Source organism: Diabrotica undecimpunctata, chromosome 3 (genome assembly GCF_040954645.1).
Source record: "Diabrotica undecimpunctata isolate CICGRU chromosome 3, icDiaUnde3, whole genome shotgun sequence".
Lineage (NCBI taxonomy): Eukaryota > Metazoa > Arthropoda > Insecta > Coleoptera > Chrysomelidae > Diabrotica > Diabrotica undecimpunctata.
Window position 1 is genome coordinate 22,038,105 of NC_092805.1, and position 18,070 is coordinate 22,056,174.

General features: G+C 33.3%; 2 protein-coding genes across 10 annotated transcripts in view; one reads left to right on the top strand and one right to left on the bottom strand.

Moving 5' to 3' along the window:
* The window catches only part of dsh (Segment polarity protein dishevelled), an 80,573-nt gene extending 70,492 nt beyond the window's left edge, over positions 1 to 10,081 (bottom strand). For 7 of the 8 annotated variants that reach the window (XR_011950297.1, XR_011950296.1, XR_011950295.1 and 4 more), the window contains exons 1-5: positions 9,826 to 10,081; positions 4,188 to 4,257; positions 3,908 to 4,101; positions 3,650 to 3,812; positions 3,421 to 3,590 (exon numbers count right to left, since the gene is read on the bottom strand). Coding sequence is in view for 2 of the 8 variants with exons in the window: in XM_072525511.1 (XP_072381612.1) it covers positions 3,421 to 3,590; positions 3,650 to 3,812; positions 3,908 to 4,101; positions 4,188 to 4,257; positions 9,826 to 9,986 (758 nt within the window). In the remaining 6 variants the exon portion in view is untranslated. The remainder of the gene's footprint in view (positions 1 to 3,420; positions 3,591 to 3,649; positions 3,813 to 3,907; positions 4,102 to 4,187; positions 4,258 to 9,825) is intronic. The other variant, XM_072525512.1, reaches the window with a different exon arrangement.
* Positions 10,082 to 10,399: 318 nt separating this feature from the next.
* ATP7 (copper-transporting ATPase 1) overlaps positions 10,400 to 18,070 on the top strand; it is a 101,727-nt gene continuing 94,056 nt past the window's right edge. The window contains exons 1-2 of one of the 2 annotated variants that reach the window (XM_072525514.1): positions 10,400 to 10,732; positions 16,166 to 16,304. In XM_072525514.1, coding sequence (XP_072381615.1) covers positions 10,702 to 10,732; positions 16,166 to 16,304 — 170 coding nt within the window. In that variant the 5' untranslated portion in view covers positions 10,400 to 10,701. The remainder of the gene's footprint in view (positions 10,733 to 16,165; positions 16,305 to 18,070) is intronic. The other variant, XM_072525513.1, reaches the window with a different exon arrangement.

Sequence of the window (18,070 nt, forward strand, 5' to 3'; positions counted from 1 at the left end):
CTTGACTGACCTTTTCTATTTGGTTATCCTGTCTCTTGTTTCTCATTGATTGTGAAACGGAGTTTCTTATATTTTTGTCATTTTTTCACTACGATCCTTTTTACTGTAAGATCGATGTGTAATAAATTATTAAGGTTACTATTCATTTCTTTTATCTGAATCAACACTGCAACATTATCTATCACATATTGCACAATGAAGTGCACATGTGGTTTTTATCAAAACAAGAAACCAAGAACTTTCACAGATTGTTCAAAATTTATCGTCTGGGCATTATGAACATATGCTAGACAAAAAGTTATTTAAAGACTTCCGGTAAAGCTAACTTTATTGAAACGCAGGGAGACTTACTTTATATGCACACATCACTGTATGATGATAAAGCATTCCGATAAAGCGGCCTGAACCCGAATACAAAGTTGTTTCTATTTTCTGAAATCAAAGATAGATGTGTCTTCATACTATTTACTTCGGCGTTACGGTCATATGGGTTGAGGGCCTATCTTTCTGTCTTCTGAGTTATCCTTCGACCCTAAGACTATCTGATGAGCCCAAATAGAGCGAAATTTCAGACAAAAAGAACGGGATATTCATGCCTTCTATAGCATATTTCAGACATGCGATGTAGTGTACGAAGGATACGTCTACGCAAACTAAATGAGAATTTTCTTGACAACGTTGCCGCTCTTCACGGCAGCAACCGTACGAACAACATACAATCAGAGATTCTTAACAATTCCATTACAAAATTAGATTCTTGGTATATATTAGAAGAAAACTATCATTTGGATCGCCGTGGCAATGATTCATTATCAAATATAATAACGCTTGTGTCTGACATGTGTGTTGTTTCTGAAAGAAGTAGTCCTAGCCTCCTCAAGAAATTCTCTCCAGTCGTCCCCATCCATTGCATTCTTCTTCCGCTAAGCACGAAATGTGGATTCCCACATTTCTCATGTCATCATCGATGTTATCAAGGAACCTTGTTCTGGGTCTTCCTCTTCTTCTCTGACCAATGGGTCTATCACTGAAAATTTTATCATCTCGTGGAAATAAATACAGAAGAATGTCTCGAAATAGAGAAGAGCGGTATCCGTACAATAGTGCACCACCGACAATCAACTCTGTTCTGGCTACAGTAAATGCTGCGGAGCATTTGCCCAATTTTTCAAGAAGCACACTATGTCGTTTGTTGTGCAATATCGAGTTTAAGTTTGAAAAACGCTGTAGAAAGTCGATTTTAATTGAGAAACAGGAGATAATTTCATGGCGTCATCGTTACCTACGATTCATTCGTCGATACCGCGAAGAAGTCTACAATATTGTCTATTAGATGAATCATGTGTAAACGTAGGTCACAGCGTATCAAAAGAATGGGTAGACACGTCCATTAAATCGCATAGAGATGCATTTCTTCGTGGCCTGATTACAGGTTTAAAAGCTCCTGCAGCTCGTGGTCCTCGTTTTGTCCTCCTACATGCAGGATGTGAAAATGGTTTTGTTAATGGAGCAGAACTGACTTTTCTGGCAAAGAAAAACATCCAAGATTACCATGACGAAATGGATGGTCCACTATATGAAAATTGATTCAAACATAAGCTAATTCCTAATTTGTCAGAAAAAAAAACAGTTGTGGTGATGGATAATGCTCCTTATCATAGCAGGAAGTTGTCAACAGTTATAGAGCAAATTACGATCGATCTATAATTGAAGATATTGCACAATAACACAATTTCAAAATTCTCCGCCTTTCGCCCTATCACTGTGAGCTCAACCCTATAGAGTTGGGCCATTTTCTTGTTTCCGTCTGCCATTTAGATTTGTGGGAAATATAATGGGGTGGTTTTCCCGTTGATTTCTCCATCGCAGTACCACAACCACTCAAACTGCTCCAGTCACGCTCGTAGTATTCCAGTTTCAAGCCGGTCCAGGATCATTTCCTCTGCGCCTTGACCTGGTTCTGATGATCGCTGCCGCCCTTCACCAGGGAGGTATAAGAAATAGGTAACTATATTTTGGAAGGACAAAGGGATGGGACATTATTCTCTCGATAAGGAATTTAGAGTAAAGCATGGCTCGCGTGGGCAGGGTCGCTTCCCTGAAGTAGGCCTATTCTCTACCGAGATCGTAAAAAAGTGTCTACCTGCTACCTCCAGAATAATATATATGACTGATGTTTATTCTTTTTATAGCACTAAGATGGATTCCGTAGCGGGTCCAAGTAATGTACAAAGAAAGCGGAAGTTTATATCGGTAGAAGAAAAGCAGATTGTCCTGTAGAGTGTATAAAAATTAAAAAAAAAATACACTTCTTACAGTAGAAGCTGTAGCTCAATGTTCATTTTTAACGGGAGTATCTGTGTCGACAATTGAACGCATTTTACGTGAAAAAAAGGTGACTGGGACTGTGTAAGCTCCAAAAGTACATTGTCGTTGTAGAAAAAAAATTGTATTGGAAGAGTACCAGAAAAATTTTGTATGCACTACTAATAATTCGTTCTTTTTTGAGAATAAAGCGCCAACCCTAGAATCCATTAGGACAGAGGTAATGGTGAATGACCTCATTCTCCATTACCTCTGACTCATGGAGAAGAATAATAATAAAAGAAGATTTAAAATTTATATATGCCAAACGATCCCGTTATCACATTCAATTGATAATTGTTCTAGTCATAAGAGAAGCATATTAATACCTCCGAAATTTAACAAGTTGGTGTAGAAGCCAAAAAAGGCAGACAATTGGCGAACCAATAGAAGTAGTATTGAAAACACACTCTTCTAGGAATACAAGTCCACTCTTTGAAAATTGGTTCAAACATAGGCTAATTCCTAATTTCCCAGAAAAAAAAAACAGTTGTAGTGATGGATAATGCTCCTTATCATGGCTCTAAGATTTTCAAAATGGTCTAACATAAAATAGTCTGAAACTTCAACACTATAAATGTTTTTTATTAACATATTTTTTTGTTGAATGTTCATGAGTGAATTGAAAGAAAATTGTTTGATGACCACTGAGAAAAAAGCAAATGAAAGTATTAGGCAAGTACTTGTAGAGAGTTATCACTGTTAACTGCTGTTGAATACAAAAGGAGGATTTATTTATGATAATTCACAGAATGGGCGAAATATTCAAACCCGCCTGCAATTTAAAACCACACTAAATCTAATGTTTAAAACGCAGTGTAGATTCGTAATAAGCCGCACTCTATAAACCATCCTTTTAACAACAATTTTAAAATTTTATACCCAAAAAAGAACCTCAAACTTAATTCGTTAGTTAATTCATGGAAATCAGTTCATAAGAAAAAACAAAAAATGCTAACACTAAAATATCATCATGTTAAAAAAATGAAAAGAGAATCTTTGTTTTTTTTTAGTAAAATTAACTTGATCTGCTAATAAATTAGAAACTGAACTAACCCTTTCATTATTGATCCGACATATATACCACCATCTCCTCCTTTATTGCTCTGGCCCACTATAGATATACCAAGAAAATTCACTGTATCCATATTTAGAGTAACTGTAATTATATTTAATGACATGGTAGAATCTGTTATACTTGAGTAAGAACTTGTTCTGGACATCGGCTACAAATAAAGTATTTTATTGTATTTCCAGAACACAAAAGAGTACAATAAAAGAATACCTGTAACCGCTGTTTCCGTCGTCTTTGAGGTCTTTTCCTACTCGCCACATGTAACCTACTAACACTGGAACATTCTGATAGGACAGTATGCCTTCCTGTGGTTTCTGACTGAAAACTGGTTGTTTCCAAATCTGAACTTAGCACAGACGCAGATTCGTACACTCTGAAAAAGTAAAGACAGTAATTATTAATTCTGTTCTATCCACGTAAAGAAACAAACTTTATACAAGAATGATTTTAATTAATGAGTATATTTACCTTGGAAGATGTCCATTAATACGAGATGAGTATTTGTGATGTCTTCTACCCTGTCTTGAGCTTATAATACTTTCTGTATCAGTACAAACTGAGTCTGCTATCGCAGGAGGTAACCTAGTTTCTGATTGGTGTGTAACACTGTCTGTACATTGGGAACCGCCATCTGATTGATTTGAGCCTTCGGCTGAAACCAACTGAACAAAAAATCAAGTTTAACCTTGATATTCCACAATAAATATTTATATTTTTTTAAAAATACATGTTAAGCAACAGAACTTACCCAACTAACTACTCGTCCATTAAAACATGGCAAATTTGCAGAGTCTTCAATGATTTCTTCTTTTACGACACTAAAATAAAATACAAACAATTTTAGATGATAAATTTTAAGTCAAAGGGTAAAACCACTGTAAAATTTTCAAAAAATCGATTTTTTTTGTTATTGGCTTAACATATGCTTTGAACCTTACAGAGAAAGAGTGAAAAAGTTTTTTCTTTAAAATTCCAAACGCTTTCCCGAGGGCACTACCTGTAGCCACAATACCTGCTAGAAGAGTACATTCTAATAACTTTCCTATTGATTTTTAAATTCTCTAATATAATAAGGGATGTTGTTAGGAGCTTGTGTTTATTTGAAGTATTTTAAGAAGAAAGTATGTAAGTATATTAGTTCATAATACGAGGGTTACTACTTGATTATGGGATGTGACAAAACTGTAGTTAGTACATGATTGACAAATAAAAAGCTGTAAGTTTAACGTTATGGTTCAAACTGAGTAGTGATGCACAGTATAGGACACAGTATCCTGCTAGTATCACTTAGCCTATCCTACACAATTCTGTCTCCCACTTCAAAGCTGTAAACTCTGAAAACCTGAACCCAAAGACTGTATTAACACCAAATCCAGAGGAAAACAGGGTTAGGGCTACACCTGTATCCTTAAAAATATATTAATTATGTCATTTGACAAAGAGAAAACCGGACGGACCTTATGACGATGACAACTAACTGGCAAACGAAATAAGGATATGAAACTGGGAAGATGGAATGTAAGTTAATGTACCTGTTGTATACTGAGTATTATTTGATACATCGGACCTTTAATAAAAAAAAAGAATTAACCCAAAAATTGTACTTTTGGGAATTTAAACAATTCTTAACAATGCTTAACAACAATTTTTTTTGTATATGGATATTTTTTATTCAGTCATTAATGAGAAAAAGGGACATACCAGGGGTTTGTATTTTGAGGTTCATTTATTTAAATATTCCATTATTAAAATACTGAATATGCTGTGACATGATGTGCCAAGAATACCTAATAATATATCGTTATTGACACAAAAAACTTACAAATTTTAACATTATTTATTACATAAAATTAGCTTGGAACAGGGATTTTCCATTTAGTGGAGAATTGCCCATACATCAGTTTATTATTAATTTTTTTCCAGTTAAATGTAATGGTTCAATTATTGCAGTTTATGATGTATCCATTAGTAAAATTTTTTTGGTATACACTAACTTGTTTCTCTTTAAGATGAATCTTGAATCACTTTTGAAAGATATTGTCATGGAAATCTCAAAAAATTTTGAGTTTACTCCAACAATCCAATCTGTCTCAAAGAGAAGACACAGTTTCAGTACATACAGAATGTGATGCTGAATCAAGGTCACCAGAAGATGATTCCCTTCAAAAATGTTGTGAAATAAACAACTTTAATGATGGCATAAGTTGTGTTATAATTATTGCTGTTGGTATGATAGTGTTCAATGATTACTATATCTGAAAAATGTTTCAGCATTCTCAACTACTTAACTACTCAAACATAATTTGGTAAACAAATCTATACCAGACAGAGAATTAAAAATAAATCTTGAACCAGATGATAGCGATGGTTATTCATATGAAGATGGGCTGGAAAATACCAAAGAAGTTGAAACCAAAGTGCTATCAAAACATATAACTTCTTCGAGTTAACTAAAATCGTCCTCCTCATTTTCGCATTCTAAAAGCTCAACATCTACAATATATTTCAACTAACGAAGACCCTCAAAGAGTAACAAACCACAAAGTGACCTGATTTCGCCAATTATCTGTTCAGTTGCTGCATTAGAAGAACATGCTGTGTAGTACAAGGCAGAGCAATTAGAGCAATTGTGGATCTAATGTAAATATTTTTATATTCTCATTAAAAAGTTTCTACAACAACTATTACATGTTTACCTACTTAATTTTATTTAAAAATGGTTTCTATTTCAGGCTTTGACTGGCATTAACTGGCATAAGATTTTGTGTGATGAATCACTTCCTATATAAATGATGGAAGTGACTGACAATACTCTAAGGCGATCCTACTATTAACTTTGAGGATCAATTAGGTTACTAATCTGAACATGGAAAAAATTCTTTTATCATTATGCTAGGATTCTGTGTGCCCTGATAGTGATACTTCAAACCAGGAGATAAATAACAAAGGTCTTACAAACGCTTACAGAATCCTATGAGATGGAAACAAAATAGAACAAAAGGAAGGTGAAATGAAGCATATTACTAAAGCCAAAAATATGATATACATTACACTACAGGTCAGAAGAACAAGAACATAATTGGAAGAATACTTCATAGTGAAACGAAGAGAAAAAGGGGGAACTCACTAGTTGAAAAAGAGAACATACTTTGAAAAATAGCTAAAATATATTATAGATCTGAATAGAGAAATGGAATATGGAGTTTCCAGAAAATTAAATTTTACAAGAACAAGGCATGATTAAAAAATACCTTACTGTAAAGGCACGGGTCAAAATTTATCAACACAAGATATAATAAACCACTATGAGGGATATTTTGAATCATTTTGACAAATTCCACAATATAAACAGAACAATAACTGGCAATCAGAAATAGAATTAGATACATCTTACCAGCAGAACTGTTTAAATCAGTCATAGAAAACTATAATACATTTAATTATTGTACTTTAACTACTGGATTTTGCTTAAGTGGTACAATTTCTTTAGACATAGGCCACGGAATAAGACAGAGTACTCATTAAGCTCTATGCTCTTTAATTTAATCATAGATGAAGTCATCAAAAGCGTCAACAAAGCAAGAAGGTGTAGAAATGGGAACAAAGAAGTTAAAATACTCTGTTATGCAGATCACACAATATTGATAGCTCAAGATGAAGATAGTTTACAAAGGCCAGTCCACAGATTTAACATAAGAGCAAACAAAAATATATGACTAATATGACTAACTCAGAAAACCAAAACAATAGTAATCAATGGCATCAGTATTGAACAAGTACTGTCAAGAATTTATAAAGCCAGTGTAAGATCAATCATAACATGCATCAGAAACAAGACCCAACACAGCCACAACACAAAGACTACTGAAAATATCAGAGTTGAGAGTACTTACTGAAAATAATTACAGGCCATATGCTGAGAGATCAAAAGAGGAGTTAAGACCTGAAGACATTAGAAGAAAATATAACACACAGTGTATAAACAAGTGGGCAATAAACAGAAAAATAAGAAGTGAACTACCACATTAGCAGAATGAGGGAGATCTGTGTGGTCAAAATAGAAAGAGATAAATTACCAGTTGGTAGAACTATAAGATGCCCATGCAAAAGATGAAGTGACAATTTGGGGTTATGTATATTGTCTTCACTGTCATGGTTTAACTGCAATACTACAAGCATAGCAACAAGACCTATGGTTATGGTTAAACTAAACTAAATAAATATCTTGGTATAATTAACTATTTCATTATAACTATCCTGGTTTAAATATTACAAATTTTATTTCATAAACAAAAAATTTGATTTTATTTATAGATAACTACAACAATCTTCATATGCATCTGTTTAATATTATTTTTTTTAATAGAGAATAAAAAAAAAAAGAATACTTGCTGCCCTATCCTTTATTAAAGAAGACATTTAGTATATGAATCCATACACATCATCAGTTCATTTAAAATCAGTTAAACGAGCAGACATCTATAGAAAATTTTCCAAAAGGTTTACTTACAAAGATATGCAGCTATAAAAAGATAGAAGTGAAGCAAAAGTTTAATGTATAAACCATAAATAATTAAATTTTTCAGTTTTTTATAAGAAAAAACAGATTTAAGTCAGTTTTTATGTAAAAAATGCTAAGTACATCAGTATATAAGTAAACTTTTTTAGGGTAAAGGAACAATACTGTTATTTATATAAACATTAATAAGTTTTATATTTAACTTTAGGTATTGTTATTTGGACCACATTGTTTCAAATTGTGTGCAATGAGTGAGTTTTTTTACCAGCGAGATTACCAAGCTGAAGGACACTTCAAAAGTCAACCTAAGAAAGGTAAGCCACACGTTGTTAATTATATAAATGTGTAGCAAATAAATCTAGAATGCACCCAATCAAGAGTGGCATTTAGTAAGAGTCAGGCTCAGACTTAGCAGATAAGACATCTGAACTTAAAAAAAGGTTGAATACTTCAAAAAGAAGAGGTGCAAAAAGAAAACTCTTAATAAAGATGAGGGGGAACCTATCTGGCCAAGAACCTTGAATTAATTTAATTTAATATAGATACCCCGTATACATTTATTTAGGCTGCTTAAGACATGCCTTCTAAGGAACAAGTGCAGCCTTTATGTAATACCTCATCTGGAGTTCCTTTTTCATTTTTTGGAGCATAAAAACTAACAATTTTTTTGGGTTGGTAGAAGGAAATATCTCAATAATAACTTTTATTATTCTGAACCAATATGTCATATTAATACATTTTATTAATATTGAATAGATTGTATTAAAAGAGTAGATATGTATATAAACAACTAAATATCAATAATATAACAAAATAAACAAGTTATTTGATGTTTCAGTGTACAAAAATACATTTTTTAATCCAAAATACAGTTAAAAATTTTATTTTGAAAACAACTGCCAACATCTTGAAACAAAATATGAAATTAAAAAAAGTATATAATTTGCGATTTGTTGTCAACAACATTTTTGATAAAAACTTTTCATAAAAATTTTTACATTCAGAGCCAATGAGAAGGGAAAACTTATCATTTACATAATTATTTATTTTGAAGTTAAATATCAACATGTATAAAATAATTCTTCAAAATGCTTATGGTAGAACTTGTCTGGAATTAGAATACTGAAGGAAAAAATGAACTAAATAAAAACAGGATTTGGAAAATCTTAAAATAATCCCTATAAAGGAGTTATATTATAAAATAGTAATAAGATATATAATATTGAAAGGGAGATTTAATACATTCTATGTCACACTTTTCTACAACAAAATCATCAATTATATTTCTGAAGCTCTTGTACAATTGAAGTAACAATTGGATCAGAATTTTGAATTTGAACTCCTATGTTTTATGCTTCTAAGAAGACCTTTAGTTTTTTTTATAACTTATTCTCATGTATAAATTAATGTACATGATAAAATGCAAGATGTTAACTCTTAATTAACATTAATTTATATATTTTACAGCTAATAGTTTATATGGTAATTGCTTTATCTAAAAGGTAATGCATCCTACAATGAATACAAATTGATAGAAAATTTTCTATTTCTAATTATGGTATTGATGTTCTTACAGATGGGTGAATTATTTTTAAACTGCACATACTTGTGTAAAATCAATAAATTTCAATTCAAGTAAATATTTAATAACGTTTTAAAGATATATGAATTGTTTATTTTAGCAAAAACGTTTAAAATATTTAGGTGGCAGCTATGATCTAATTGGGAATATGTTTTGTTTACTTTGAAAGGATATTATTGATTTTGAAGAACATAGTGCACACTTTCTCTCCTTACGTATCTGTAAAATTATTTTGGATACGCAATAAAATTGTAGTGTTATTTAATAAGGGAAGGAAAAACTCACCCAAAATCATCGTCCATCGATTTAAAGAAAAATTTGTAGTTAGGCCTGTTAAGAACATTTTTAAAATCCACTAAAGTCACTTTATCCGGGGCTATTGGTATTTTTACTAAATACGGGGTTTCTTCATCGTCTATGTGATAAATAACTTTCGTTTCTTCCATTTTTTCATGCACTATTTTACAAAATTATTACTTTTCTGACAGAAGCAATAACACACTCAACATGGCGGACACAATAATATCATTGTGCGATTTAGGGACTTTTTAAACTGGGTGATGGTTCCTTTCACCAATAGCCAACATATTATCACAAAACTTACTTTACTGACAGCTTGAAGAATATTTTCGTTTTGTGAATGATTTTAGTTTGGCCCTATTATAACATATTACGATTTAAATAAGTAATATAGCAATAAAAAAATTTCCTAGAATTACACAATTTTTAAAAAATTGTATTCTTATTTATAAATATTGCACACATTACTAATTTGCACTCAGCGCTCAGTTCACCTACTCAATTCAAGGCTCGTACAGCGTCGAACGTATGAATCATTCTACTCGAACAGTTCTCAGAGATTTCTTTATGTCAAAAGATGTATATTATTTGTTATTGAGAATGACATTAATTTAAAAATACTTTTAAAAATTACTTTCTACATTTTTTAATATATCTAACATATCCAGTGAATAATTGTTATGAACAAGTTGACCGGAAAATTAAAACGCGTTCGAATAATATTACGACAGTATTTAATATTTACGCGAGTTTAAATAAAGTATTTCAATATTTACAAGATTAGATAGCACATACTTTACACATTAACCCTTATTTAAAGCATTTTAAAAGTAGATCTTTTATATTAATATTATAAGAAGAATGGACAGCACCGTTCGATTCATACAAAAAGGTAAGAATATTTTTTAGCAATTTAATAAGAGGTAAGAAATGAAGGCCTTTCACTATTTGTTTGTCAATTTTTATTAACATCTGATTTAGCTCTGAAATCATCTTCCAAATTTACGTTATTTATTAACAAGACAAAACTATAATAATACTCCAAAAGTTAAATTTAAATGGTATAACAACAATTACAATACAATCTGGTACAGGTCATACCCAATGTTCTCATCCTGTTGTTTGATTGTTATCTAGTTTGTAAACTTTGAATTGTTGATGAATAAAAGAGTTGAAATTTGAATCAGTCTAATAGATATCTTTCACATGCATCTACATACATTCTAAATAAACAGTATTTCTAATTTTTTAGATATGGAGTTGAATGACCTATTAACTATGAAAATCACTTCCTATGGATTTTTAATCATGAAAGATGAATTATGCAATAACTATATACATTTAAATACAAATAATTTTGCTGGTCTTTTCTGTCTATTACTTGTTGATTCATATATTTTGCTGAGTCATATTTATGGTTGGGGGAAATCTCACATTTAAAGAAAATTTTTAAACACTGATTCATATTATATATTTTAAGCGATAAATGGCATGTATCCATGTATTTGTTCAAAAATTCTTCTTACTAGGCTAGTGTCATTCTTTATGACTACTAGTGTGTTGATCTGTATGGACTATAGAATATTAAAACTATATAAAAATTATTAGATATTACATAAACATTATATCTTTTGTATATTTGTTTAGGTTCATTATATCCATGGATTTTGATTTTTTTTATAGACAAGAAGACTGTGGATTTAACTTTCTTGTCATTTAAATATGATAAATTTATTTTCTTAAATAACTGTGAATGTATTGTATGAAATAAGCTTTACTTAGTTTAGGGGTGTATTTTAACAATGCCTTCAAGCTTTATTTAATAAAGTTTACTACAGAAATTTAAACAAGGTCTTACAATGATAAAATATTATAGATATTTTACAAATCATTGTGTAAAACAATATAAATATCTGGGTAAATACCAATGTCCAGTTTATCTTATCTTTTTTATCTGACAATAAGTTGCAAAACTTATTTAACAAAAGGTTATTTAAAGAAGGCATCTCATAGTTTTTTTTTTCTATTTATAAGGTGTTAGTACTAACAATAAAGTAGGTCACATCAGGTTGTTTTAAGAAGTATTTCTATTAGTATATAAAACATTTTAAAACTATGAAACAATGAAAAATAATTGTATCACAAGATTGTAAACTTGAGTATCATTGTATCTGGATGTTATTTAGTATATCTTATCCAGATCATTTTTAACCTTTGTATCCTTCCATCTACCTTGGTTTGGTTTGTGATTGATTTTGTGTAAAACTGGTTGCCTACATTATGGTAACATTTGTACTAATGTAATATGAATTTAATTTATGTTAGGAATTTATTTGCCTGAAACAACTGCTAATGAAGTGGCATTATTTAATGACAAATAATTAATATGGATGTTTCGCTTTTGCCTTAAAATGCAGGAGCCAGTTTGTTTTTATTTGTTGTAGTTTATTTATCAGTCATATCACTAACATAATTGACCTTCAGGAAATAAAAGCATGTAAACCATGCAAGCTATCTATATTTAACATTTTAAAAGGCAATAAAAATAATTATTATCAAGAGGTAGTTAACAAGCACTAATAAAATTTATTTGGGGATTGGTAGAAAAAGAGCCAATGTCCATTTCATGCCTTTGGAGAAAAATGGGATTAATTAACTGAATCAATAAATTCTCCTTCATTTGGATTTTTCAAATTCCAAAATGTCATTGTTTTAAAATAATACATGCTAATTTTTTCATAAAAAAATAGATAAGTTCTAACAAATTTCAAAGGCTGGTGGATATTGGCCTAAAGACGGGCTAAAGGTAGAGTTAATGCGAAACCGAATGAACTTTGGAAATATTCATGCCCGAAAAAAATGAATCCTTAAAACATGGACCATTGATCATACTGAATTGCGCGGCAGGGTCGGATCTGCACATAGTGTCTAGTATATATCATGTAAATTGCAAAATTTTAAGTTCAAATTCTGCAAATTCAGCAAAATGTATTTGCATTTATAGGTCGTTGTTCTGTTCAGTTCTATTTCAGACTCGCTATCATCTTCTAAATTTATGATAAATTAATTCACTTCATCCATAATGAATTCTCAGCTGAAATACTCTTCTTCAGTTTTTTCAATATATCTGCAAGTATTTGCCCATATCTTTGGAGTGGTTTCATGTAGCTTGGTGTTTGTTATCTTTTAAATATCTGCTAATTTAAAAGTGGTGCTCCTTGCCGCCATTTACACATGCACGAAATTTTGTCATTTTTTTATCAAAGAGAATAAATATATAGTTTTCATATTGAAATTTTCTGTTGCATAAAAATTTAAATATAATTCCCCCTATCGTGTTTCTGGAATTAATACATGACAATTGTTCTTACATAAAAAAGCAAAAATTTCAAATACCTACCTTAAGAGCAACTATTTTTCCATGTGTTGTTTTTTTACACTAATACTGAACATATTTTTTTTCTTTTTGAAGAGAATACTTCTTAGCGCTCGGTATGATGTTTTTAACGGTCCCGAAATCCTGTTTAGCATGACTGGAAAAATCGAGACGGGTGAAGTAACCTTGCAGTATACTGTATTTTTATTTATTGTATGGCACTTGACACATTTACATTTAAATTTACATATATTTTGTATAAAACATAATACATATGTTTACAAACGAACATCTAACTTATTAATGTAGTCTATCATTACGAAATCCTCTGACCTGCCTTGATAGGATCTTGTGGGGCTCTGTTCTGTAATGTGACAGCTGTTTTGTGGTTGTCCACAGTCACAGAGTGGGGATGGTCGTTTACCCCATTTGTGCATCATGTAACCGCATCTGCCGTTTAGGTTTTGATCCGGTTCAGCATAGTCCATATGTTGCGGCCGAGTCCTAGAGTGGTCGTTAAGTTGAACTCATTTTCCACAGCAGTCTGTGCTGTTTTCATTGACGGTCGTCTGGAACGTAGACGGTTACCGTTAGCAGCATCTATATCTTGATGGATTGGCAGGATCTCTTTACTAATTATCTTTCTGTACTCACTAGTGAGGGAGTGTATGCGCCATAGTTTGGGTGGTGGAATGTGGCTCAGTACTGGGAGCCGTTGCGTAGGGGTGGATTTGAGAAAACCACCAATCATTCTTATTGTATTGTTTAATTGGGCATCTACTTTGTGTATATGTGGGCTGTTAAGCCAGGTTGAAGAGCAGTATTCCGCGGCAGAGAAGACAAGGCCCAGGGCAGATGATCGCAGGGTTGTAGCCGATGTTCCCCATGTTGTGCCGCACAGCTTATGGATGATGTTGTTTCTGGATTTAAGTTTTTCTGCTGTTTTGACAGATGTTCCTTGTAAGATAGAGTTCTGTCAAGATTCACCCCAAGGTACTTTGGTGTTTTATTGTAGGTGAGTGTGGTGTTTTCGAATTGGTTGTTGAGTGTTTTTCATGCAATCTTGTTGTTTAAGTGAAAACTGGAAACCTCTGTTTTGGTAGCGTTTGGTTGGAGCCTCCATTTGCGGAAATACTTTCCCACTGTGTGTAAGTCCGCCGTGAGGATTTCTTCTATTTGTTCAAATGACTTACATCTTGTTGTAAGGACTCAGTCATCGGCGTAACCAAACTTCCTTGATCTGGTTTCTGGTATATCAGCGATGCACAGGCTAAAGAGAAGAGGACCTAGGACAGATCTCTGAGGCAGTCAATTCTTCAGTTTTCTTGGGGTGCTGATGTCGGTTCCCATGACTACTTGAACCGTTCGGTCGGCTAGCATGCTGTTGATTATTCGAGCGGTGGTTTTACAGGAGATTGTACGGAGGATCTTGTATATCATGCCTTCTCTCCAGACTGTACCGTAGGCCGCTAGGTCTATGAATGCGGCTGCAGTTTGAAGTTTTCTCCGGAACCTTGCCTCAATTAATGTGGTAAGTGAAAGAACCTGATCTGCGCAGCTTCTTTTCGGTCGGAAACCTGCCTGAGCAACCGGTATTGATTCAAATAGCTTTGGACGGGAAGTATTCAGTTTCTGCAGATTGGAATTTTAAAGTTTTGATCTCTCGTTTGCCTTGATTGTATGTGGCTTGTCTTTCGGGGCCCTAGATGTCGATACCAGATGTGAGGCAATAGTGTTTGGGTTAATTGTTGTTTTGTTCCTTGTTATGGGAGTTCCGCTTCCTAATTTTCTTAGTAGTGTCCATGTTTGCCTACTTGATATTTGAAAATTAAGACTTTCTACAGTTTCCGTCCATTTTTGTTGTCTCGCTGCATCTAGGCTATGGAGCAGTCCATCGGCTAATTCTTGATCGCCGCTTTCAAGGGAATTTTAGTACAGTTCTTCGATGTTATGGGACCAACCAGGAATGTATTCTTTTCGGTAGCCTCTTGGTATATGATTTTTGGTCGTGCTTATTACGACTCCAACGAATCTTTTGTAATTTCTGATGGTAGGGGGTATCCAGCCTACAGCCTACAGTTTCGCAGAAAATCTACCCCACATGGCTTTCTTTAGATTCCACCGTGGGCGAGGGATGGATGTGATTATAGGAATCTGAGTTCCTGCCTCTATGATCACGGGGCGGTGTTGGCTGTGTGGTAAGTCGTCCATTACTATTCGAGAGACTGCTAGAGGTTGCCCGTTTTTATTAGTAGAGACAAAACATAGATCAGGATTGTATTCCTTCTTCGATGCTGCTGACATGAATGTAGGTCGGTCTTTAGCATCAAACTTAAGTGACAGATGTTCGTCTTCCGCCTATTTTACTAGTGAATTCCCATTGCTGTTGTATTGTTTATATTTCCACTGCTCATGGTGACTGTTGTAGTCTCACACGTATATTGACGGGTGCGGATGTGTGTGGATGACTTGGTATACTATCGTAATATACATAATATACATCATCATGATAATCATTAACATCTTGGCAGATATGTTGTGGTTCATCATTGAGCTTCAGCAGCTTGGATAGTCCGATCAATGATATTTCTCCTTTGATTGCGATCATCTGTTACATGTACTAACTGAGTACACTGCTTGTCGAGAAACTTTTTCTGCCCATCGCTGTGGAGATCTGCCGCGTTTTCGTTGATTCTGAGGTCTTCTTTGGACCACCAACCTCTCTATTTTGTGATGACTTTGATTTATATGACCAAAGAACTTTAAAATTGTAGAGTAAACAGTACCGGAGAGACGAAGAAGAAAAAGTCTTATAAGAAGTAATAGATAAATTTTTGCCGAGTTTTTGAATAAATAAATAATTATATCAATATTATTCATTGTGTGGAATTACACATTTACTCGTAACTCCATTTTATAGTGATATTTAACGTGTTGTTTTTATTGCAGATGACACCAAATCAACAACTGAAGATATGGAAAATTTTAAAATCCAAATTCAGAAAATTGATGGATCGGTGGTGAAGACACCAGAAGATCTCTCCTATGTTGATGTAACTGTACCAGAAGGTCATTTCAATTTAATCAGGTAAGATTTTGCATAAATATAACATGTTTCAGAGCATCATTTAGTCCTATTTCTGCGTAGACGATGTTAATGTTTTTCTGAAATAAAAAGTTATTGTAGAATGTATGAAAATGGTTAATAAGATTGTGAAATAATTGTATTGCTTGTACTACTTCTATCGGTTCACAGCGTTCTCCGACGCCTTCCGACTCCTAACCGCCATTCTTCTCTATTCAACCATAGGCCTGGAGGGATTTCTGTTTCCTCTAGTTCTTTTTCAATTCCCTCTCTCTAGCTTCTTCTCGGCCTTCCTCTTTTTCTTCTTCCTTGTGGTGTCCACGTCAAAATCTGTTTCGGAATCCTGTCATCTGGCATTCTCTGTACATGGCCGTACCATATTAACTGTTTTGTTTTTATGTCATCAACTACTGTATTGCCTACTGCTCTTCTCCAGAAGTCCATTTCTGTTGCTAGTAACAGTTTCTCTGTTCTTTGTTTCTTTGGCCAAACTTCACTGCCATATGTGATTACACTTTTAAGTATGGTATTCTATATGAGTTGATTGTTTGGTCCCACAGAATGCCGTTCATCATGGATATGGCTTTTCTACCCTGTATGTTTCTGTCTTTTATAGCAGCATCGAGTGTTACATCTTGAGTTATCTTCATACCCAGGTACTTGTATTCATCACAGTGTCTAATTTCTACCCCATCGTCTAATATAATGGACTTCTTTGTTCCTCCAATACACATGGTTTCAGTTTTATTAATGTTGACTTCGAGACCCCATTTGTTATATTTTTCTATTAACTTCCGAGTCATGTAACTCAAGTCGTCATGATCCTGAGCAATCAGTATTTGGTCATCAGCGAAACATAAGGTGTACAGTGTAGTCTCGTCGTTGAGAGGGATTCCCATGCCATTACATTTTCTTTTCCACAGCTTGAGTGCTTGTTCCAGATAAATTTTTAAAAGGGTAGGCGAAATACAGCAACCCTGCTTTAGTCCTTTCGTGACCTTAAATCCCTCAGATATCTGATCCAGTTTTAATTTTTGCAGTCTTTCCATTATACAGACTTTGGACTGCTTTGAAAAGACCATGTATTGCTTGTATATTTATTTTAATACTAAAGTAAACTCCACATTGCGTGCTTCTATACCTACACATTACACTGGCTGTGATGAAGCTTAGCATCTGGCGAATACACTGCCAAAGGATGAGCATAGAATTTTTAGGATTTTTTGAGCTCGAATATTTTGGTCATGCAAGCTTTTTAGGTTGTCCTGCGGAAAGAATTCGATGAACGTTTCGAATAAAATTTGGCAGTTGCCTTGGGTGATGGTTTATTCTAGTCTGTAACGCTTATCCTTCGCAGTTGCTAAGTTCTTCTTAAGTTTTCCTCTCCTACTCCTCCCAGGAACTTGCAAATAAGTAAATCTTCATATTGGGTGATTAGCATTTCGACGTTTGCTTTGCTCGACGATTCACGAGTCTATGTTTCCTTCCGGAACATTTTACTCCAGGAGATGCCATTATTTAATATTAATATTTTGTGTTACAATGGAGAGGGTCTCTTCATTATTATATCCTAAAAGATTTTCGTACATTTGATGTCTGAATGCCGTTTATACCAGCATCATGTTCTGCACGATTTAGCGAATACACCTCCAATGCAACCAAAGTGCAGCATTACCCCACATCCGCTTACATTTTTCTGTTCAAGCCAGGATTCCTACTGTGAGAACTGCCGTATAAGCTAATGTATTGTTTATGACATACTTCATAGG